This window comes from Myxine glutinosa, chromosome 6, assembly GCF_964187855.1.
Source record: "Myxine glutinosa chromosome 6, kmMyxGlut1.1, whole genome shotgun sequence".
Classification (NCBI taxonomy): domain Eukaryota; kingdom Metazoa; phylum Chordata; class Myxini; order Myxiniformes; family Myxinidae; genus Myxine; species Myxine glutinosa.
Window position 1 is genome coordinate 5,947,665 of NC_136266.1, and position 25,309 is coordinate 5,972,973.

Below are 25,309 nucleotides of genomic sequence, written 5' to 3' on the forward strand. Positions count from 1 at the left end.
GATGAAAACAAAATGCCAAAGTACACAGGATAGGAAGGAGAGGGAGGGGGGGCAGGGGAGGGTTAGGAGAGGAGGAAAACTCACAAAGAACTCACTACACCACAGAGCAGTTGCTCACAGCCGCCATGACGCCACGCCCACCACAAACGGCCTGGAGAGAGAGAGAGAGAGAGAGAGAGAGAGAGAGAGAGAGTCAAACTGCGTCCGTTGGTCACGAAGCCCAGGACAGAGAGAGAGAGAGTCAAACTGCGTCCGCTGGTCATGATGCCCAGGACAGAGAGAGAGAGAGGGAGAGAGAGAGAGAGAGAGAGAGAGAGAGAGAGACAGTCAAACTGCATCCGCTGGTCATGAAGCCCAGGACAGAAAGAGAGTCAAACTGCATCCGCTGGTCACGAAGCCCAGGACACAGAGAGAGAGAGAGAGAGAGAGAGAGTCAAACTGCGTCCGCTGGTCACGAAGCCCAGGACAGAAAGAGAGTCAAACTGCATCCGCTGGTCACGAAGCCCAGGACAGAGAGAGAGAGAGTCAAACTGCGTCCGCTGGTCACGAAGCCCAGGACAGAGAGAGAGAATCAAACTGCGTCCGCTGGTCAAAAAAGCCCAGGACAGAGAGAGAGAGAGTCAAACTGCATCCGCTGGTCACGAAGCCCAGGTCCAAGAGAGAGAGAGAGAGAGAGAGAGAGAGAGAGAGAGAGAGAGAGTCAAACTGCGTCCGCTGGTCACAAAGCCCAGGACAGAGAGAGAGAGTCAAACTGCATCCGCTGGTTATGAAGCCCAGGACAGAAAGAGAGTCAAACTGCACCCGCTGGTCATGAAGCCCAGGACAGAGAGAGAGAGAGAGAGTCAAACTGCGTCCGCTGGTCACGAAGCCCAGGTCCAAGAGAGAGAGAGAGAGAGTCAAACTGCGTCCGCTGGTCACGAAGCCCAGGACCAAAAGAGAGAGAGAGTCAAACTGCGTCCGCTGGTCACGAAGCCCAGGTCCAAGAGAGAGAGAGAGAGAGAGAGAGAGTCAAACTGTAAGGTATCTCGACAAACTACGATCAATTGTCGTACACGTTTATTCACTCTGCCGATACAGGCCCGATTCACCTCAGCGCCATCCGAGCTGGGGCATAGGGATACAATGCGGTCCTATTTGCACTTCATACATGACATCCTCCCCTTTAAATCCAAAATTACCAAGAGCAATATGTGCTAGATTTCAAAGATTGACATTTCAAAAGCAACATTACCAAAACATGTGAAAATATGTGTGCAAATGATTATGAGAATAATGAAAATACGTGAAAATAGAACATGTGTCACCGTAAAAATAGAACATGTGTCACCGTGAAAAAAAACATCTTCAAAGATTCAACCGGTCGGGTGCTTTTCTCTCACGCATTGAGCGTCGCGGTGTACCAGTGGATACAGAGTGCGAGGTGATTCCTTTGGGTGGCGGTGTACCAGTGGATACAGAGTGCGAGGTGATTCCTTTGGGTCGCGGTGTACCAGTGGATACAGAGTCCGAGGTGATTCCTTTGGGTGACGGTGTACCAGTGGATACAGAGTCCGAGGTGATTCCTTTGGTCTCCACGAAGGGTGTAGCGTTTGCAGAGGTTTTCGGGGCATCCGAGCCAGCTGAAGTGGCCACGACGATCTCCGGCAGTGGCGGTTCGAACTGTTGTCCTGACTGTGACGATGCTGCAGGCTCTATCGACTCACAGTGACGGTAGGTTATGTGGTCCTGATGTCGACGAATTTCGCGGCCGTCCTGCAGGCGAATGACGCAGGACAGTGGACCTGGCTTCTCAATGATGTCCCCCGGTAGCCACGTCGCACCTGCACCAAAATTTCGGGCAAACACTGGATCTCCAATGTTGATACATCGACTGTTGGACGTCTTATCGTGCACCAACTTTTGATTAAGCTGGCTCTGATAAATATTTGATGATATGCCTGGTTTGAGATTGTCAAGTGTCGATCCCAGGTGTCGTTTCATCAATAACTCAGACGGAGCTGCACCGGTTGTTGATTGTGGCGTGATGCGGTATTTGAACAGGAGACGAGAAAGCTTTGTTTCCAGGGTTCCCTCCTGAAGTTTTTGCAATCCGGATTTGATGATTCCCACGGATCGTTCGGCCAAGTCATTTGAAGCCTGGTGATGTGGGCTGACAAACTTATGTTTGATGCCGTTCCGACGTGTGAACTCGGCAAACTCGTTTTTTTTTCTTCGGACATGAAAATAACTTTTTGATTCATCCATGAGGCAGCTTGGCCATGTTCGCACCCGATTATTTTCCCCACTGCGAGTGCCACATCCTCAGTGAGGACTCCTTCTGGTGGAACACACACAAATACATGCTTCCTCGTTAGACTGTCGAACGCCTCTAACCGAGAGCGTGTATTTGCCATACCAGCAAATTAATACCCCCAACTTGTCTGAACCGGACAAGAAGGTACCAAACCTAAATAAATCGAACTAAAATAAATAACAAACGTGCATTATAAGCACAAAAAAGGCTTACAAAGCACCGTCAAGGCCAGTAGGCTGCACCCAAAATGGGCCCGCTCTCAATTCTCTTTCTTTCGAAGACAAAGGTGTAGAACAGATGAAAACAAAATGCCAAAGCACACAGGATGGAAAAGGAGAGGGAGGGGGGGGGGGGGGAGGGGAGGGCAGGAGAGGCGAAAAACACACAGAGGGCTCACCACAAAATAGAGCAGCTGCATACGGCGGCCATGGCGCCACACCCAAATCGCAACACAGCAGGCAGGGCGTGACAGAGAGAGAGAGAGAGAGAGAGAGAGAAAGAGAGAGAAAAAAGAGAGAAAAAGAGAGAGAGAAAAAAAGAGAGAAAAAAGAGAGAAAAAAGAGAGAGAAAAAAAGATAGAGAAAAAAAGAGAGAGAAAAAAAGAGAGAGAAAAAAAGAGAGAGCAAAAGAGAGAAAAAAGAGAGAAAAAAGAGAGAAAAAAGAGAGAGAGAAAAAGAGAGAGAAAAAAGAGAAAAAAGAGAGAAAAAAGAGAAAAAAAGAGAGAGAAAAAAGAGAAAAAAAAGAGAGAGAGAGAGAGAGAGAGAGAGAGAGAGAGAGGGGGAGAGAGAGAGAGAGAGATAGAGAGAGAGAGACAGAGAGAGAGAGAGAGAGAGAGAAAGAGAGAGAGAGAGAGAGAGAAAGAGAAAGAGAAAGAGACTTTTGTATCTTTTTATTATAAAAAATAGAAAAGAAACCCCCAAATAGGGGTCACATTCTCATTTCAAGGAGAAAAACAGAGACAAAAAATTAATACAGTAAAATTATGTGCAAAACATTTCACAAAACAATAAACGTTTCTCCAGGATTTTACAAATGACTTCTTTCACACACCATTTGGCCTCAAACTGTGGCAGCCTTCAAGTTATTGAAAAAAAAGCAAAGTCCAACTTTACCCGGCTTGTCACAAGATTTTAAAACAAGAACAAGGCATTTTCCTCATTAGCTCCAAGACCATCAACTTTTCTTTTTCTTGATTTATACACTGCCATTTTTGCCTGGGCAAGCAGGAAATTACCTAACACATCATTCAAATTTTTGTGTGAAATGTCCAAGCCATAAATAAAAACACAAGGTTTGAAAACCAAACCAATCCTAACAAAACAATTCTGAAGAAAAATAAATAAAGGAGCCAACCGTTGACATTCAACATAAATATGGAAGAGATTTTCAGGCCTTTTACAAAAAGGACATTCATCTGCCAGGAGATTTGAAAAGCGGGGCAGCAAGTGGTTAGAAGGGAGGATCCAGTGTGCAAGTCTCCATTGGAGGTGTTACGGATTCGTCACTTCCGTTGTTGTGGTTCTCATCCACTGTAAACATTTTTGGTTGCATGTACTACTATTGTTGTCGTTTAAGTGAAATAGAGATTACTGTTTTCAAAAGGTAAAAAAAGTTAATGTTTTAAAAGAAACCGGACGAAGACGAAGAGGAAGAAGAGGAAAAGGAGGTGGAGCGAGTGAGTCGGACAAGATGCCGAGCTGCTTCGAGGTATTGAGCAAACATTGGCGAACGAGGGTCACGAGTGAACTTCGGGTTTCCCGGGAAAGGGATTCCTGCGACAGAGTTGTTATCGCTGTGACAGATCAACCTGCGTGTCAGGTTTTGCGGTTGATTCCGAAGAGAATCGTTGTTTGAGGGCAGTTGCACCACGAGAAGAGGCCCGTTGGCCGTTTTTGTCTCGCGCCTGATTTCGCATCACTCTGGGCTCTTTGCCTCGCTTCAACCATTTCACCGCATCCAGAAGTTAAGCTGGTGTGTGTGTGTAATGTGGATTTTGACTGGAAATTTGCGGTTCGCCGTAAAGGGAGCCGTTGAACGTCCATATCCAAAGGGGTGATTTTCCAGTTGCCTTGAGGGCACCTTTACGCATCTTTGGCAGCGTGACTGTCACTGTCAACCGAACAGGATTCTGGTCTTGATTCGACATCGTTCTGATGATCACTGGAGCGTGGATCAACTTTGGCTTGAAGCCGGGATAGAGACATTGGGGATGTTCTTTTTGCTCACTTGGAGCACAGTGAGTTATATTGTACGAAACTGATGGTACCATCTGATGGATGGAATGGACTGATATATTGGATGGAATGATCTGATGGATGGAATGATATATTTGTTGTACAATTGATTACTATTGTTTTTGTGTTGTTATTCTTGTGTGACCTTAATACAATACTTGTTTGTTGGTAACAATTGGTGTCGTTTCACCATTGATCTTTGACACAGAATAACACATCTTTCTGCCGTGTCTCCTCTCGGGGCTCGGAGGTACACCGTGAACGAGGTTTGGGGAGGAGCACGTTACAGAGGTCGCCATGTCGTGGCGGTACAGGAGGATGATAGAAACCTTTCCAATTAGGAAAATATGGGGGGGGGGGGGGGGGGAAAGGGGGGGAACAAGGTAAGAGGTCTCTCCATCCAACCCTCCGCTGTGTCATTTGCCCTTGTAAAAGAAATCTTACGCAACCTAAATAGAGGTCTTTTTGTTTCGGAAACCCATTGAAGCCTACGCTAAAAGGGGTACAAGGAGGAGAGTTAGCAAGAGAAAACTTGCAAATGAGGTCAGGAAAGGTAGAAGGAGAAGCACCTTGTTCATTGTCTGCTTGGCCTCGCTCCCAATTAGGTGCAAGCTGTGCATAGGTATGAAGCACACAGCATAACATGCGTGCCACAACTCTGGAGGATTGCACGCCAACTAGGCTTGCCGGTGCATCAGCTCCAATCCAACTGCCATTTGGGCTTAAAAGATCGGCAACCGATGTTATGTTCTTCGCGACAAAGCGTTGAACGAGACACCTATCAGCAGGCATATCGTGGAAATTGGAATTGTAAAACAAAGGCTCTATCAGGAACATTTGCTTTGTGTACGAATGCATGGCTCTTGTTGTCGTTAGGGCTCACCATGCGTTTAGTACACTCTGATAAAACCTAGAGAGGGGAGACATATCAAGATGTGAAAGATCCATCAAGAATAGAGTGTGGTCATAGCCTAGTCTCCCCGCTTGCTGCAAAAGGCGACGAGCAACGTTAACCCATGGTGGAGAGGGGTGCGTGTACAGCATGCATAGAACAACCGAAAGTCGAAAGGCCATTAACCGGCTCTTTATGTCAACCAAGCCTTGGCCTCCATCGGCGAGTGGCAAACTGAGGACCTCGGGTAGCAACCAATGCTTTCCATCCCAGAAGAAAGACACAAAGCCCTTCTGGAGCTGTTGAAGTACCATGACCATGGTTCCATGAAGGGAACATAGTGATTTGGGAAATCACAGAACCATACCAAGATAGTTCGGAGACCAGCCTCTCATTCTTCAGGAATGGAGGAACATTTGAGATGATGACCTTAACGGCCGGAGTGTCGAGAGTGGACACGAGTACGAAATGTCCGTCATCTGTCGATAATCCTGCAGATACAATCTTGTGAACCAGTTCGGCCTCGGATTTTTTTTTTTTTTTTTTTTTTGTATACTGAATCGAGGCTCGTGAAAGAGCTAACATTTACTTCACAAACAAATCGACCAGACAAACAAAATACACAAAAAGAGGGAGCGGAAGACAAGATGGAGAGAAAAGGGGAAGCACACAAACACAACATCCGAAAGCAGGGAGATGTGTGGAAGGGAGAGGGCCCGGGGGGAGGAGGCATGGGAAGGGGGGGGGGGGGGAGGGAGAAGTATAAAGCACAAGGACACCAAGAACTTCCAGGACAGAAGTTGGTATTTCAAAAAGTGGAATTGGGGTGAAATTAGCGGGGGTAGAAAAGATCAAGGTTTTGGATGGGGGAAGATAAGAGATGGTGGTGAACAGCTGTTTTAAAGACTTGGAGGGTGGAGTGGGATTGAAGAGAGTGAGGGAGTTTGTTCCAGAGGTGGGAGAAAAGAGGAATGAAGGAGTGAAGGTGAGCAGAGAGTCTTGATTTTGGCAGTTTAACCAAAAGAGGGTTGCAGGCAGATCTTGTGCGACCTGTAGGAATATTTGCGGGACAGAGCCCAGAGAGAGCTGGGGGGGCAAGGCCAGAGAGGAGTCGGTAGAAGACGGAAAGACCACCAACCTGCCTGCGGTGAGTGAGTGAGAGGCCCTTGGAGTTAGCTTCATCGCGGGAGATTCCAATGATTCTGAATGCTTTGGTTTCAACAGCGCGAAGGCGAGCTAGGTGTGAGGCAGGAGCACCAGCCCAGAGGGGAGAGCAGTATTCCATTGAGCTGCGGATGAAAGCCTTGTATGTGGTGAGGAGCTCAGGTGTGCCAAGGAAGGACTTCGCACGACGGAGGATGCCCAGTCGGCGACTGGATTTGGAGGCCAGATTTGAAATGTGGTTTTTCCAGGAAAGATCATGGCAGATAGTGAGACCCAAAAGCTTGAGTGACAGAACTTCTTGGAGAGGATTATTCAGAAAGTGGATGGGAGGGTTGTCCAGTCGGTCTTTTCGGAGAGACATCGTAAGAGTGTGAGATTTGTCAGGATTGAAAGACATGTTGCACTTGTTTGCCCAGTCTGTGATTTTGTCAATACGAAAATACGAAAATAACGAAAATACGAAAATACGAAAAAATACGAAAATACGAAAAAAAATACGGATACGAAAATAACCACACGTTTGTTCATTTGCGAGGCTGCACGAACTTTATCAATACCGATTATGTTGCCTAAAGCAATAACGAGGTCCTCGACACTGACATCGGTCAGTGGGACACAAACGACGCCATGTCTACGCGTTAACGCTTCATATGCCGTGTAACGTGAAAACGAAGTCATAATTTATAAGGGATGAGGGTGGGGGAGGGGGGTGTGAGGGAAAGGGACAGGGGACGAGGGTGGGGGGAGGGAGAGGGACAATTGACGAGGGACGAGGGTGAGGGGGGGTAGGGAAAGGGACAAGGGACGAGGGACAATGGTGGGGGGGGGGGGGGAGGAAAGGGACAAAGGACGAGGGTGGGGGGGGGGGGGAAAGGGACAAGGGACTAGGGTGGGGGGGGGGGGTAAAGGGACAAGGGATGAGGGCGGGTGGGGGAAAGGGACAAGGGACGAGGTAAGGGAGGGGAGGGACGAGGGAGGGGATGGGAGGAGGGTGCACATCGCTCTGAACAGTGATTAATTAATTACGAGCCGAGACAGATTTTCAAAGGCGAAAACAAACACAGCTGGTGGAAAGAAACGATCAGCCGGAGGACGGGATGGGCCGCCAACTAATGTAAAGGTTATCCACAAACAGCTGTGGGCTCTCTTTCTCTCTCTCAAAAAAGGAAGGGAAACAAAGGACAGGAAGGAGTGAATATAAATGAAAACGAGATAAGAAAAAAGAAACCGAGGTGGGGAAAAGGAGGCAGGGGGGTGGGGGGAGGGGGAGGGAAGGCCGAAGCCCTGAAGTGGTTGGGTCTGATCAAAGGGGTTGGGGCACAAATTCAGAATAAGGATGTGAAGATAAACAAACAGGGGGAAGGAAAAAGGTGAAATACGACGCGGAAAGGGACAAAAGAATAGAACAGCAGAGCAGCTTGTACCTCACCACACATGCACAGCCACCATCTTGCCATGCCCAAACACACCGACAGCCAGCAGGGGGTGAGAGAGAGAGAGAGAGAGAGAGAAGAGAGAAGAGAAGAGAAGAGAAGAGAAATGAAGGTCCCTTCACTTTTTCTTTCTCCGTTCTCGATGGTTCCATCTGACGTCACGCTCGCTCCAATCACAAAGCGCGAGTCAATCCCCCCATTGTTCCTCAACCAATCCTCATTCGGGGAAAGTCCTCATGGCCATTATTGACGCCCATCGAGAATGTTCGGGGGCAGGGCCTGTCAATTACGGTCCTTCGAGGTGGAGTCTAACCGTCCTTCGGGACTGTTCGGCTGGGCGGGGTCGTAATGTCTTGGTACTGTCGGCTATTGGGGTGGTTGTAATTGTTGTGCTTTTTAATTGTAATAAAACATAGGGAAAATCACAGGGCAATTATACACTGGGGATTATTTTTAAGCCCTACCTAATTAGCATAGCTCCATCCCTCGCATGGAGACACAGAAATTATTTTACACAGACAATCGGCCGAACAGATTCTCTACTTCGTTACATGAAGGTTCTTCTTCTTCTTTGTGACATTCAGGTCACGCTAATCTTTACAATTCTATCTGGACTAAGGTATTTCATTACCTACCCCCCACATACGTAACAATATGTTCAATTTTGTTGATATTTCTGTTCAATATATTGCAGCGTGATAAGTAAAATGTTAATTTTTCAATAAAATGTTTTGCAGCTTTTGATAAACATAAAAACCAGCTCAGTAGCAAATGGGCGTTTGTTTTTTGGGTAGAACAAAGGGTAGACCCAATACGTGAGCACCTTTTCATCTTTCACGATGGATAAATTAAACGTTTTCTTCTTGTTTTATTCTCTTGCACATGCGTACGCAGACCACCTGCACATGCATACGCAGACCACATGTACATCTGTACGCAGACCACCTGCACATCCATATGCAGACCACCAACTACATATAGTTATCCCTTTACACTAAGCCATGTGTTATTTTTGCAAAGAACAGCTTTTTGTTCGTTACCCCACACATGCGAAGCAAAAAGTGGGGTTAAGCAATTGACTCACTCTGTTTGTCTATCTACAAACGTCAGCTTATAATTGAGGAAGAAGAACAACTTATTTAAATAGAATGTCATATTTTGAACACAATCAGATCATGAATCGGGAGACAAATTTGCCGTTTTATCGTACCTTGGCTTTGAATTTGTCCCGATCTCGCATGCGCAGAGGAATGAGATAATTTTTACTGCGTAGCTCATAGGGCAAAGCCATCTAGAACAGTGTTTGTCCGTCTGTGTTAGTATGTACAGTCACGTGAAAAAGTAAGTACACCCCATATAAAATTTTGACTTTTTCAACATATTTAAACATACAGCTATTTTTTTTTTTTTTTTTTTTTTTTTTTTGTATACTGAATCGAGGCTCGTGAAAGAGCTAACATTTACTTCACAAACAAATCAACCAGACAAACAAAAACACACAAAAAGCGGGAGCGGAAAACAAGATGGGGAGAGAAGGTGAAGCACACAAACACAACATTTGAGAGCAGGGAGATGTGTGGAAGGGAGAGGGCTTGGGGGGAGGAGGCATGGGAAGGGGGGGGGGGGGGTGGAGGGAGAAGTATAAAACACAAGGACACCAATGACTTCCAGGACAGAAGTTGGTATTTCAAAAAAGTGGAATTGGGGTGAAATTAGCGGGGGTAGAAAAGATCAAGGTTTTGGATGGGGGAAGATACGAGATGGTGGTGAACAGCTGTTTTAAAGACCTGGAGGGTGGAGTGGGATTGAAGAGAGTGAGGGAGTTTGTTCCAGAGGCGGGAGAAAAGAGGAATGAAGGAGTGAAGGTGAGCAGAGAGTCTTGATTTTGGCAGTTTGACCATAAGAGGGTTGCAGGCAGATCTTGTGCGACCTGTAGGAATATTTGCGGGACAGAGCCCAGAGAGAGCTGGGGGGGGGGCAAGGCCAGAGAGGAGTCGGTAGAAGATGGAAAGACCACCAACCTGCCTGCGGTGAGTGAGTGAGAGGCCCTTGGAGTTAGCTTCATCGCGGGAGATTCCAATGATTCTGAATGCTTTGGTTTCAACAGCGTGAAGACGAGCTAGGTGTGAGGCAGGAGCACCAGCCCAGAGGGGAGAGCAGTATTCCATTGAGCTGCGGATGAAAGCCTTGTATGTGGTGAGGAGCTCAGGTGTGCCAAGGAAGAACTTCGCACGACAGAGGATGCCCAGTCGGCGACTGGCTTTGGAGGCCAGATTTGAAATGTGGTTTTCCCAGGAAAGATCATGGCAGATAGAGAGACCCAAAAGCTTGAGTGACAGAACTTCTTGGAGAGGATTATTCAGAAAGTGGATGGGAGGGTTGTCCAGTCGGTCTTTTCGGAGAGACATCGTAAGAGTGTGAGATTTGTCAGGATTGAAAGACATGTTCCACTTGTTTGCCCAGTCTGTGATTTTGTCCAGGTCTGCAGAGAGTGAGGAGGCAGCAGACTGCCGATCTGAGGGATGAAGAATGGAGCGACAGAGAGTAGAGTCATCAGCAAAGAGATACAGAGGATTTTCAAGAGAGTCAGAGAGATCATTGATGAAGACCAGAAAAAGCACAGGGCCGAGAACACTGCCTTGTGGAACTCCCGCCTGAAAAGGAAGAGGAGATCTTCATTTCCTGGCACACCTCCCATGTAGATCAAATTTGTGCAGCCTCTTTCTAATGGTAGACTCGTGCACTTTGACATCAACAGTGGCAAGAGCTACCTGTCGGTCCCGTGATGACATTCTGGGGTTCTTCGAGACTTCTTTCAGCATCTTGCGGGCTGCTCTCAGGCTATTTGATCTTCATTTCAACAATATTGATAGATAAAGGTGATATAATATAACAAATATCATGAAACATTTACATTTTGTAGTCCATTGTATAATTTAAATAAACATAAATGCAAATTTTGCATGTGGAAAAAGTAAGTACACCCCTACATTTATCACTACTTCAAATACCTAAAATTAGAATCAGGTGCATCAGCTCAGGTGCAAATGATTAGAACATCGTTAGAGAGGCTCTTGGAGGAACCTGTCTTCTTTAAACCTCAGACATTTAATTTGGTTTGCGCTTTGTTGTTGAAGTGTGTGGCGTCACCATGCCTAGATCAAGAGAGCTCGCTGAGTCCTTCAGAAAGAAGGTTATAGATGCCTACGAGTCTGGGAAGGGATTTAAAAAGATCTCCAAACAATTTGAAATCAATCATTTGACTGTCCGGAAGATCATCTACAAGTGGAGAAGATTCCAAACAACTGCCAACTTGTTAGGGCCAGGCCGCCCCAGCAAGTTCAGCCTGAGAGCAGACCGCAAGATGCTGAAAGAAGTCTCGAAGAACCCCAGAATGTCATCACGGGACCGACAGGTAGCTCTTGCCACTGTTGATGTCAAAGTGCACGAGTCTACCATTAGAAAGAGGCTGCACAAATTTGATCTACATGGGAGGTGTGCCAGGAGGAAACCTTTGCTGTCCAGAAAGAACATCAGGGCAAGACTAAAGTTTGCCAATGAACACCGTGGCAAAGACCAGCACTTCTGGAACAATGTGCTCTGGACAGATGAGTCAAATGTAGATCTATTTGGCCACGGCACCAGAAGACATGTTTGGCGAAAACTAAAGACAGCATTTGACCACAAGAACCTGATACCAACTGTAAAGCATGGAGGTGGAAATAATATGGTTTGGGGCAGCTTTGCTGCATCAGGGCCTGGGCAGCTCACCATCATTAGAATCCACTATGAATTCTTCATTGCACCAGAGGGTGCTTGAGGATAATGTGAGGCCATCTGTCGGAAAGATGAAGCTCAACCGAAGGTGAACCTTGCAACATGACAATGACCCTAAACATACCAGTAAATCCACCAAGGAATGGCTGAAAAGAAAGAATTGGAGGGTTCTGGAATGGCCAAGTCAAAGCCCGGATCCAAATCCCATCGAGATGTTGTGGGGGGATTTGAAACGAGCTGTGCATGCAAGAAACCCCTCAAACATCGCACAGCTGAAAGAACTCTGCATGGAGTAGAGGGCAAATATTTCTCCCAGTCGATGTCAGAGACTGGTAGACAGTTATAAGAAACGCCTACTTGAGGTTGTTTCTGCCAAAGGGGGCAATACCACCTATTGGAGCCAAGGGTGTACTTACTTTTTCCACATGCGAAATTTGCATTTATGTTTATTTAAATTATTTTAAGGCTAACCCCCGCTCTAGTAGGGAAAATGGCCTTTAAAATGCATGTTGTTGTTGTTGTGTTGTTTATTTTAATTTTTCAATGGACTACAAAATGTAAATGTTTCATGATATTTGTTGTATTATATCACCTTTATAAAAAATATTGTTGAAATGAAGATCAAATCGCTGTATGTTGAAATATGTTGAAAAAGTCAAAACTTTACATGGGGTGTACTTACTTTTTCACGTGACTGTATGTTCTTTCAAACGTATACCAATCAGAGCAGAGGATCTGGTCACATGACAGGGTGATGTGATTACGTCTGATGTCATTATGGTGATACGGCGGCTGACTCGGCATTTTCATTCCAATTTCATTCCAATTCGTTCAAGCCGAATATATCGTCGAACCTGTCATATATCACAATCGCCCTGCTCTACCTTTACGTTTTTCATTCAGTGTGAAACACAAACACACCGATTGTTAAAATGATCATCAAATATCGAAAGCATCGGTGTTACGTCTCTTGCAACAACATGGTACGTATAGGCCTTCGGCTTCATGCCTCACCTTCTGGCCGCTTCGGACAAATTAAGCCCAGGTTTCTTAATACATTTGTGTGTCGTTTCAGTAGTATCGTTTTCGTAATATTAAAAATAATAATATAGTAAATATAACCATAACACTTTAATCGCAATGTCGTGAATACAAGGTTAATGGATTGAAGCGGTGTATGGTTCATGAATCGATAAGCAGTGTACGGTACCAACAACCGCGGAAGTAAGGAATTCGCCTCGGTTTTTTGATAGCATGTTATTAACATGTGGGGCATATAACATATCTACCCCTTGTGGGGTAGATAGATTACAGTAGATCTTCCCTCAGTTCTGTAAGTAAAACTTACCTCACGGATGTCAGGATTACTCCAAATTTCTTTGTTTAATGTTATAAACAGCATTAACGACTGTTTAAAAAGCTAAGCATATGTGTTTGTGGTTTATAATATTTTACAAGCCTGGCCACGCCGCTGTTAGACTTTCGGTCTTGTTTTACTCTGTCTACCTGCCTGGTATCAGACAAAATTGAAAATCATTCCAAACAGGTGACGTACTGTTTTTAAGGACGTCATAGAGGACACAAACAAAAGGCACGTATAACTAATGTAACATGTTAGATCGGGTGGTGTAAAAGACGGTGCATTAATGGTGGTAAACATCCAGATATTTTTTTATTTTATACAACCTTTAAAATCTTTATTTTATTACCTCTGCTACCGAAAGTTTATGGAGGTTATGTATTCACCCCTGTCTGCCTGTCTTTGAGCAGGCCAGGATATCTAAAAACGTTATGGATGGATTCAGATGAAACTTTGTGGACAGGTTGGGTGTGTGACAAAAACGAATTAATTTATATTTGGTGAATATCCACATCCTAGACTTTTAAAGTGATTTTTCACAATTGAGAGATGGGGCCTAATAGTGCAGCAGATAAACACAAAAATTGTGCATTTTATGAGAAAAGCATGAAATTTTTAACATAGTGCATACCATAAGGTTTCTTTTCAGATGTGGAGGGAAGTCAGATTTGACCTCTGAGAACCGTGAGAGGTAAAATCCAAAATGGCCACCAGTCCACCGAGTCTAATGTTCAAACGCGCTTAATTTTGGAACCAAATAGTGTAGAAAAACATTATAGGTGTCATTTCCAATTAAATTGGGGATGCCCAGAGGTGAATGATGCTTTCAATGAACTCCTAGGCATGCCAAGTGAGGTCAGTGAAGGCTCAATGTTACTGCTAGAGCGATTTGTGGTGCTGATGTACGATAGAACCAGTGAGAGCACGGAAGTGAATGATGCCAGGAAACAGCTGTTCACACAGAAGTGTAGAACGCTAGAGAACATTCCTCCAACCCAGGCAACACTCAAGCAGCACATCAAGCGCACTTGCTACCAGGCCAACTGTTGTAACCAGGCATTGGTCATGGATCCAGAGATGCCAGACCCACCTGACTGGGGCTGGACAAAGGAGACAACTGGGTGGCAGCCTCTTTGGACCACTCTTACTGAAGCATCAAAATCGTGCCATGAATTGATCGACTGTGGCTGCAAGAAAGGGTGCACTGGACGCTGCAAGTGTGCCAAAGCTGCATTCAAGTGCACTGCACTGTGCTTCTGTTCTGGAGACTGTTAGATTTTGATCATTACCAATTTTCATCATTGCACTTGATTTAATGTAAGCTTTGGTGGACATACTTGGTTAACTACAGTTATTTTTTCAGAGGTTATTGCATCATTCCTTGCAGTGTAAACACTTTTTTTTCATCATTTCTGGTCTTTGGGTGTTCTGTACCTATCCCTGTACCTGAAAAAATAAAGTTTTAAAAGTTCAAATGAACTTTTTCCAATAGCAGTTCCAACTGCAGTATCATAAAAATAGATATTTAACGTAATTTGACCTTAACCGTGACCTAAATGCATGTTCTTGAGTTCTGGTGATCTCAAAAGTATCACCAAATGAATGGGCATCCCCAATTTAGTTGGAAATGACACCTATAAGCGCGTTTGAACGTTAGACCTGGTGGACAGGCGGCCATTTTGGATTTGACCTCTCACGGTCCTCAGAGGTCAAATCTGACTTCCCTCCACATCTGAAAATAAACCTTATGGTATATACTAACTATGCTAGAAATTTCATGCTTTTCTCAAAAAATGCACAATTTGTTAAAATATGAGAGCTTATCCGCTGTACGATAAACGCTATATAGCATGATATCTCAAAAAGTTGTGGATGGATTATGCCGAAATTTGGTGGTTGAGTTGATGAGGTGACAAGAACAAGCCAATTAGATTTTGGTTCAGTTCCGGATGCAGATCCAGCCCATCAGTGGATACAAAACCTAAACTGTTCACCTGGCGAAGGTATGCTCTCTACTCAGTGCTGTTTTAGTTTCAATTTAATTATATACTTGAACACTGCAGAACATAAATCGTCTTTCAAAGATAAAAACTTTTAAAGTTCATTTATCGATAACATGATTTCAATCTTAACATGAAATCATTTAAAGTTCATTTATCGATAACATTATTTCAATCTTAACATGAAATCAGTTAAAGTTCATTTATCGATAACATTATTTCAATCTTAACATGAAATCAGTTAAAGTTCATTTATTGATAACATTATTTCAATCTTAACATGAAATCATTTAAAGTTCATTTATCGATAACATTATTTCAATCTTAACATGAAATCATTTAAAGTTCATTTATCGATAACATTATTTCAATCTTAACATGAAATCATTTAAAGTTCATTTATTGATAACATTATTTCAATCTCAACATGAAATCATTTAAAGTTCATTTATTGATAACATTATTTCAATCTTAACATGAAATCATTTAAAGTTCATTTATCGATAACATTATTTCAATCTTAACATGAAATCATTTAAAGTTCATTTATCGATAACATTATTTCAAACTTAACATGAAATCATTTAAAGTTCATTTATTGATAACATTATTTCAAACTTAACATGAAATCATTTAAAGTTCATTTATCGATAACATTATTTCAATCTTAACATGAAATCATTTAAAGTTCATTTATTGATAACATGATTTCAATCTTAACATGAAATCATTTAAAGTTCATTTATCGATAACATTATTTCAATCTTAACATGAAATCATTTAAAGTTCATTTATCGATAACATGATTTCAATCTTAACATGAAATCATTTAAAGTTCATTTATTGATAACATTATTTCAATCTTAACATGAAATCATATAAAGTTCATTTATTGATAACATGATTTCAATCTTAACATGAAATCATTTAAAGTTCATTTATCGATAACATTATTTCAATCTTAACATGAAATCATTTAAAGTTCATTTATTGATAACATGATTTCAATCTTAACATGAAATCATTTAAAGTTCATTTATCGATAACATTATTTCAATCTTAACATGAAATCATTTAAAGTTCATTTATCGATAACATTATTTCAATCTTAACATGAAATCATTTAAAGTTCATTTATTGATAACATTATTTCAATCTTAACATGAAATCATTTAAAGTTCATTTATTGATAACATGATTTCAATCTTAACATGAAATCATTTAAAGTTCATTTATTGATAACATTATTTCAATCTTAACATGAAATCATATAAAGTTCATTTATTGATAACATGATTTCAATCTTAACATGAAATCATTTAAAGTTCATTTATCGATAACATTATTTCAAACTTAACATGAAATCATTTAAAGTTCATTTATTGATAACATTATTTCAATCTTAACATGAAATCATTTAAAGTTCATTTATTGATAACATGATTTCAATCTTAACATGAAATCATTTAAAGTTCATTTATTGATAACATTATTTCAAACTTAACATGAAATCATTTAAAGTTCATTTATCGATAACATGATTTCAATCTTAACATGAAATCATTTAAAGTTAATTTATTGATAACATTATTTCAAACTTAACATGAAATCATTTAAAGTTCATTTATCGATAACATGATTTCAATCTTAACATGAAATCATTTAAAGTTCATTTATCAATAACATGATTTCAATCTTAACATGAAATCATTTAAAGTTCATTTATCGATAACATTATTTCAATCTTAACATGAAATCATTTAAAGTTCATTTATCGATAACATTATTTCAATCTTAACATTAAATCATTTAAAGTTCATTTATCGATAACATTATTTCAATCTTAACATGAAATCATTTAAAGTTCATTTATTGATAACATTATTTCAATCTTAACATGAAATCATTTAAAGTTCATTTATCGATAACATTATTTCAATCTTAACATGAAATCATTTAAAGTTCATTTATTGATAACATTATTTCAATCTTAACATGAAATCATTTAAAGTTCATTTATCGATAACATTATTTCAATCTTAACATGAAATCATTTAAAGTTCATTTATCGATAACATGATTTCAATCTTAACATGAAATCATTTAAAGTTCATTTATCGATAACATTATTTCAATCTTAACATGAAATCATTTAAAGTTCATTTATCGATAACATTATTTCAAACTTAACATGAAATCATTTAAAGTTCATTTATCGATAACATGATTTCAATCTTAACATGAAATCATTTAAAGTTCATTTATCGATAACATGATTTCAATCTTAACATGAAATCATTTAAAGTTCATTTATTGATAACATTATTTCAATCTTAACATGAAATCATTTAAAGTTCATTTATCGATAACATTATTTCAATCTTAACATGAAATCATTTAAAGTTCATTTATTGATTACATTATTTCAATCTTAACATGAAATCATTTAAAGTTCATTTATTGATTACATTATTTCAATCTTAACATTAAATCATTTAAAGTTCATTTATCGATAACATTATTTCAATCTTAACATGAAATCATTTAAAGTTCATTTATCGATAACATTATTTCAATCTTAACATGAAATCATTTAAAGTTCATTTATCGATAACATGATTTCAATCTTAACATGAAATCATTTAAAGTTCATTTATCGATAACATTATTTCAATCTTAACATGAAATCATTTAAAGTTCATTTATCGATAACATTATTTCAAACTTAACATGAAATCATTTAAAGTTCATTTATCGATAACATGATTTCAATCTTAACATGAAATCATTTAAAGTTCATTTATCGATAACATGATTTCAATCTTAACATGAAATCATTTAAAGTTCATTTATTGATAACATTATTTCAATCTTAACATGAAATAATTTAAAGTTCATTTATCGATAACATTATTTCAATCTTAACATGAAATCATTTAAAGTTCATTTATCGATAACATTATTTCAATCTTAACATGAAATCATTTAAAGTTCATTTATCGATAACATTATTTCAATCTTAACATGAAATCATTTAAAGTTCATTTATCGATAACATGATTTCAATCTTAACATGAAATCATTTAAAGTTCATTTATCGATAACATGATTTCAATCTTAACATGAAATCATTTAAAGTTCATTTATTGATAACATTATTTCAATCTTAACATGAAATCATTTAAAGTTCATTTATCGATAACATTATTTCAATCTTAACATTAAATCATTTAAAGTTCATTTACCGATAACATTATTTCAATCTTAACATGAAATCATTTAAAGTTCATTTATCGATAACATTATTTCAAACTTAACATGAAATCATTTAAAGTTCATTTATCGATAACATGATTTCAATCTTAACATGAAATCATTTAAAGTTCATTTATCGATAACATGATTTCAATCTCAACATGAAATCATTTAAAGTTCATTTATTGATAACATTATTTCAATCTTAACATGAAATCATTTAAAGTTCATTTATCGATAACATTATTTCAATCTTAACATGAAATCATTTAAAGTTCATTTATCGATAACATTATTTCAATCTTAACATGAAATCATTTAAAGTTCATTTATCGATAACATGATTTCAATCTTAACATGAAATCATTTAAAGTTCATTTATCGATAACATGATTTCAATCTTAACATGAAATCATTTAAAGTTCATTTATTGATAACATTATTTCAATCTTAACATGAAATCATTTAAAGTTCATTTATCGATAACATTATTTCAATCTTAACATGAAATCATTTAAAGTTCATTTATCGATAACATTATTTCAATCTTAACATGAAATCATTTAAAGTTCATTTATCGATAACATTATTTCAAACTTAACATTAAATAATTTAAAGTTCATTTATCGATAACATTATTTCAATCTTAACATGAAATCATTTAAAGTTCATTTATCGATAACATTATTTCAATCTTAACATGAAATCATTTAAAGTTCATTTATTGATTACATTATTTCAATCTTAACATGAAATCATTTAAAGTTCATTTATCGATAACATTATTTCAAACTTAACATTAAATAATTTAAAGTTCATTTATCGATAACATGATTTCAATCTAAACATGAAATCATTTAAAGTTCATTTATCGATAACATTATGTCAATCTAAACATGAAATCATTTAAAGCTCGTTAAACACAAAAAACTTTTAAAGTTAATTTTACGATATTTCTTCTTTATAAGTTATAAATAAATATTTTTCTTCTTTATAACTTCTTGTTTATCTATATCTATATATCTATATATCTATATCTATCTCTATATCTATATATCTAAATATCTATATATCTATATTCTATATATAATTATAAAATTGAAATCTTGCGTGTTTGTGTGTAACATTCGATCGGTCCGGGGGCGTGGCTTACCCCTTTGAAAGAGTAGTAATATCCACCATTTTATTAACTCGCATAGCTTTGAGCCCTGTTTTGTAGGCCCATGGTGTCTTGCTCTCTCTCTCAGTTTTATTTCAAATCAAATTCGATATATCATTTCATTTTTCACAGTCGCTAACATCGTTTTAGACTCGGTTGAAAAAAAACGGGAAGAAAATTCGATGAAAGTTTCCGTTTATAGAACGAAATGAATTCTGAAAGGCTTGTATCTTCAAGGCCATTGAGTCTCTCTCACGCCTTTATGTTCAATCTAACTCGCCATATGATTTCATTTTTATCGATGGTTTTAGACTCGGTAAAAGAAATAATTGAGAACATTCACGCACACACGGGAAATTGCAGAGATATATTTTAAAAATCGCGCCACGTTGATATACGAAAATACACCGCCTAAAATAACAGGCATACAGTATATACCTTCGTTATTTCAACCAACATTATTACCCGGAAGTCAAATATGTTTCAGGAAATTACCGAGAGATATTTCTTCGATTTTTTTTATTATTTATATGCGCATACACTTTAAATAGGTTTATTTGAAATCTTTAATTTTCACAATGTAATTTATTTGTCATTTGATGATCGGCAAAACGATAGCACAAACACAATACTATTTGCAGGAAGAATGTCGTATCAACCCTCCGACGGCGCTACGGACGCGGACAAAGAATCACACCTCACGTCTATGGACGCGAATAGCAACATCCGCACGAATCAGTCATCAATGATTTTCATTGACGCGCCTGGAGGGCACAGGGAAGACGTTTCTTATTAACCTGATTCTCTCTAAAGTGAGAGCGAGTGGAGAAGTTGCCCCCTGCGGTGGCCTCATCTGGCATAGCTGCTACCCTCATGCCTGGTGGAAGAACAGCGCACTCAAGGTTCCAAATCCCTCTGACACCGAGGGAAGATGGCGTATGCAACATCGATAAAAATTCCACTATCGCAGACCTCTTTCGAAGTACAAAACTCACGTGTGGGATGAGTGTCCTATGATCAGGAGAGAGAGTTTCGAGGCTGTGGATCGCACGTTGCGTGATGTATGTGACAAAGACGAGCCTTTTGGAGGGATCTTGACGATATGCTGTGGTGATTTCCGTCAACTTCTGCCCGTGGTGAAAAGAGGGTGTGATGCTGACGTTGAGAATGCGTGCATAAAGAAGTCCTACTTATGGCAGAGCTTTGGAATGTTTCACTTGAGAACTAATATGCGACTGACCGACTGAAGTGGGCAGTTTTCAAGATTTTTGCTCGACATCGGAGAGGATAGAATCGAGAAAAATGCGGATGATGAGATAGATTTGCCAGAGGATATACTGCTGACAGCGAGTGGGCTCGATGAGTGCATCGATACCATATATCCATCATTCGCCAATCCGATGGAGGTTTTTACAGCAAGGTCTATATTAGTGCCCCTCAACGATATGATGCGAAACATCAATTCAAGATGCATCACAAGGTTCCCTGGTGCTAGCAAGGAGTATGCTGCGTTCAACAGTGTGACTGAGGGTACTGATGCGACGCACTCCCCAACGGAATTCCTAGATTCCGTTGAAGTCTCGGGATTGCCGCCGCACAACCTCGAGCTCAAAAAAGGATCCCCTATAATTTTGATGCGGAACTTTGACCCTCCGAAACTTTGCAACGGGACGCGCATGATTGTTGAGGACATGCTTCGAAATATTATAGTTGCGAGGATCATAAGTTCAACGTTTGAAGGCGAAACTGTAATGCTCCCTCGGATCCGACTAAATCTGTCGGAAGCTGAGGATATCCCTTTGCAGCGCTGCCAGTTCCCCATACAATCCTGCTTCGCAATGACGATCCATAAGGCGCAAGGGCAAACTATGGAGAATGTGCTGGTCTACCTGGAGAAACCGGTCTTCCAGCATGGTCAGCTGCATGTGGCGCTCAGTCGAGGGAAGAGGAAAGAGAACGTGCGAGTTTATGTAAATGGAGGATCGTCGACAAAGAACATCGTCATCAGAAGTGTCCTCTGACAACAAAATCGTGGTAGTCCACGGGTCGCGTGTTTTTTCTAAAAAAAAAAAAAAAAAAAAAACGTGATCGGAGATAAGGGCCGAAATCACGTGTCACAGGTAAGTGATTTAGAACGCTGGAGAGGTGAGCCTTATGGCTTGCTGGCCCAAATAATCTCCCTGATGATGTCCAGCGTTCGCTTTAGTTCTATTCTCATATCTATTCAGACTGATATTGACCGAACGGGTCATGGGTCGTCTAGTAACATTATAAAATCCTAACCATCATTTATTTATAACGTTATTTCAAATTTAAGATGAAACCTTTTAATATTAAGTTAAAGAGTTGGCCAACTTGGTTGAAATGTGTTTCTGTTTAATATTAACACCTGAACTTTGACCCTCATTTGCATCAGTTTTTAAAGGCCAAACCGTTGGTGAGGGTCCATAACGTGATGTGTTGTTTATGACGTCACTCGTTCAATCCGATCTGTAGGCTGAGTTCCACATCAATTATGATGTCACTCAATCAATCCGATCTGTCGGCTCAGTTCCACACCAATTATGACGTCACTCATTCAATCCGATCTCAAGGCTCAGTTTCACACCAATTATGACGTCACTGTTCAATCCGATCTGTAGGCTCAGTTTCACACCAATTATGACGTCACTCATTCAATCCGATCTGTAGGCTCAGTGCCACCCCAATTATTATGACGTCACTCGTTCGATCCGATCTGTAGGCTCAGTTGCACACCAATTATGACATCACTCGTTCAATCCGATATGTAGTCTCAGTTCCACACCAATTATGACGTCACTCGTTCAATCCGATTTGTCGGCTCAGTTGTACACCAAGTTGGGTTCCACGTGTGGCCTCACCCTCTGTGGCCGGGATGGTTATTCCATTGACAGATTCCAAAGTTCAGCTGATAGCCCTATCATTAACAACGTTGTTGTCACAACTGTATGTTTCACTTGTTTTGCTTGAAAGGTTTGTCCGATATTTGAGTGAAGAATCCGAGGCCACGCTATGTACGTAAATTGGCGCACAGACTAAGACTAAGACTAAGAGGCCATAGTTACCACTTGGACAGACAGACAGACAGACAGACAGACAGACATACGTTGCGTCTTTGGTCAATGTTCGTGTGAGCCAATAGCGAGACGGATTGCCATTGAAGATGGGGTCTCGCAGCAGGGTGGTCGACCTCCTGAGGGAGGCGACAAACATGCTCACCCATCTGAAGACGAGCAACGAGTCCATACGTTTGTTTATGGCGGAACTGTTCGCGACGGCAATGTTGGTGGTGCGTTTCACCTATAATAAGAACTTGTTTCATGTACAATATGTTTCCATGCTTTTATAAGTACAGTACCGGTACATTATCTCTCTTTTGTAGAAATGACTTTTAACCGACATTGAAATCCATTGTGTCTGAGAAACAACAAATGCATTTCCTATAATATTCCGATCCTGTCTGCCACAGCGCTTTGTCTCTATGATTGAATTATATATCCATTTGACCTCTTAATGAGTCTTGTAGGAAGAAATAAAACCATTTTCATTATAAATGTGCCAGGTACACCCAGATACAATCAGGTACCTGTTCCTTTATATAAACTATTCACATTGATTTGAGCCCCCCCTGCCCCCCCCCAACCCTGCTTGAACGTATCATGTGTTGAACGTATCACGTATATATATATATACTGAAACGCAAAAGAAACTTACCACTTGTTTGAAATGTAATAAAATTGTAACAGTTCAAAATAAAACAAACCAACAATTGCTAATTGAAACATTGGCATTTTATTGATGACATGTCAAGTTTTTGACCAAGATACACCATCTCATCAGTTTGTTCTACAGTACAGAACAGCACAGGGTGCAATGTCAGTCCCCTTTCAATAGCGTGTGTGGCCACCATTGTTTTGGATACAGGCAGTGCATCGTCGGCGTATACTGCCTACCAGTCTTTGGATGGATTGCTGCTGGATTCTGTCCCACTCAGTCCTCAATGTCTGAAGCAGCTCTGCCCGTGCCCTGGCCCTGCCAACTACGCGTCTCCCAAGCTCATCCCACAGGTGCTCTATGGGATTCAGGTCAGGGGAGAGCGCAGGCCACTGCATGCTGTTGATGTTCTCGCCTTGGAGAAATGCAGTGGTAAAGCGAGCAGCATGGGGACGAGCGTTGTCATGCTGAAAGGTTCTCAGTTCTGTGTGGTCTAGCAGGAATGGCAGCAGATGAGGTCGCAGGATGTTATCCACATACCGCTGGGTGTTAAGATTCCCATCCACAACCACCAGTGGCGTCCTGTACCGGCCTGATATGGCAGCCCACACCATCACACTTGGGCCACCCCACCTGTTGGCTTGACGCACGCAACAATCGGCATATCGCTCGCCAGTTCTTCTCCAGACACGCTCACGCCCATCAGGACTGTCCACACAGAACCTTGACTCATCGCTGAAAGCGACCTCGTTCCACTGCGCCAAGGTCCACCGCTGATGCTGCTGGCACCATCTCCGTCGGTTGCGGCGATGGGCAGCCGTCATCACGGGGCCTCTGTATGGTCTTCTGGCAGTCAGACCATAGTCATGCAGTCGTCTTCGTGCAGTATCATTGGAGATCTGTGGGTATGCACGCCCCAGAGTTTCTGCCGCAGTGCGGGTTGCTGGACGGAATCGATCCCACAGGTGACTTCGGACCACCTGCCTGTCCTGCCTTGTAGTGGTGACTCTTGGCCTCCCTGATCGAGGTCTGTCATCTGCAGAGTTGTGGAGGGTGTCTCTGTCCACCAGGGCCGATATCGTCTGGTGTGAACAGCCAAGGCGACGTGCCACCTCACGGTAGCTCAGTCCGCCTTGCAGCATGCCCAGGGCACGCTGCCGTTGATCCCTTGACAATCGTGGCATGTTGATTGAAATGCCCATTTTGCACTGGCCTTTTTAAAGCCAATATCAAGACATCACGTGCAGCTCATTAAAATCATCCAGTACCCCTTGGCTAATCACTGACAGTCAAAACGGCTGTTCAACAGCTGTGCTATGAAGTGACCATTGAAGGTTCAAGTGACCATCCGTGACCGTTTTGTCTGACAGTGAGGACACTATTGTCCACAAATAAGTTCACACATTTACTACACGCAGTGTTATTGTTGATATTTAAAGGTTTCAAAGGTGGTTAGTTTCTTTTGCGTTTCAGTATATATATATATATATGTATAGGCAGAATACGATATATATATATATATATATATATATATATATATATATATATATATATATATATATATATATATATACTAGCTTGGCTCGGCTCGTTGCGCTCACCTCACCACGCGTCGTTACTGAGGAACGGGCTTATTTTAGCTGAGGATAATGACTGTACCTGAGTTGCTGTGTTGTCATGATTTACACCAATCATAATACAAACAATTATTTTGCACAAATTTATTTGTAGTGTTTGTGATATTACATTTTTATAGGCAATTTAGGTTGAAGATTTAGGTTGAAAAAACATATTAAAAATCAAGAAAGAACCCCTCAGCACATACATACGGGAGGGGTAGGTGCAGACTGGAAGTTTGGGACGATGACACCTCACCACCAAGTAATTTAAAACACCTCACAGCCATAAAACACGTAATAAAAACACCTCACAGCCACAACATTGAAAACACCTCACAGCCAAGAAATTAAAAACACCTCACAGCCACGAAATTGAAAACACCTCACA

General features: G+C 40.8%; 2 protein-coding genes across 3 annotated transcripts in view; one reads left to right on the forward strand and one right to left on the reverse strand.

Annotated features, from left to right (window-relative positions):
• Positions 1-1,041: 1,041 nt before the first annotated feature.
• On the reverse strand, positions 1,042-24,064 carry LOC144892560 (uncharacterized). 2 transcript variants are annotated; one of them, XM_078779584.1, is made up of 2 exons: positions 23,542-24,064; positions 1,042-2,317 (listed from the first exon to the last, which is right to left on the reverse strand). In XM_078779584.1, the coding sequence occupies exon 2, from the start codon at positions 2,242-2,244 to the stop codon at positions 1,345-1,347; it is 900 nt and encodes a 299-aa protein (XP_078635710.1). In that variant the 5' UTR covers positions 2,245-2,317; positions 23,542-24,064; the 3' UTR covers positions 1,042-1,344. The 2 variants fall into 2 exon arrangements, with proteins under 2 accessions (XP_078635710.1, XP_078635709.1); XM_078779583.1 differs by lacking the exon at positions 23,542-24,064 and adding an exon at positions 21,457-21,754.
• The window catches only part of LOC137429562 (aquaporin-3-like), a 119,245-nt gene continuing 116,386 nt past the window's right edge, over positions 22,451-25,309 (forward strand). Inside the window, exon 1 of the mRNA XM_068119569.2 lies at positions 22,451-22,877. Within this exon, the coding sequence (XP_067975670.2) occupies positions 22,752-22,877 (126 nt within the window). The 5' untranslated portion in view covers positions 22,451-22,751. The remainder of the gene's footprint in view (positions 22,878-25,309) is intronic.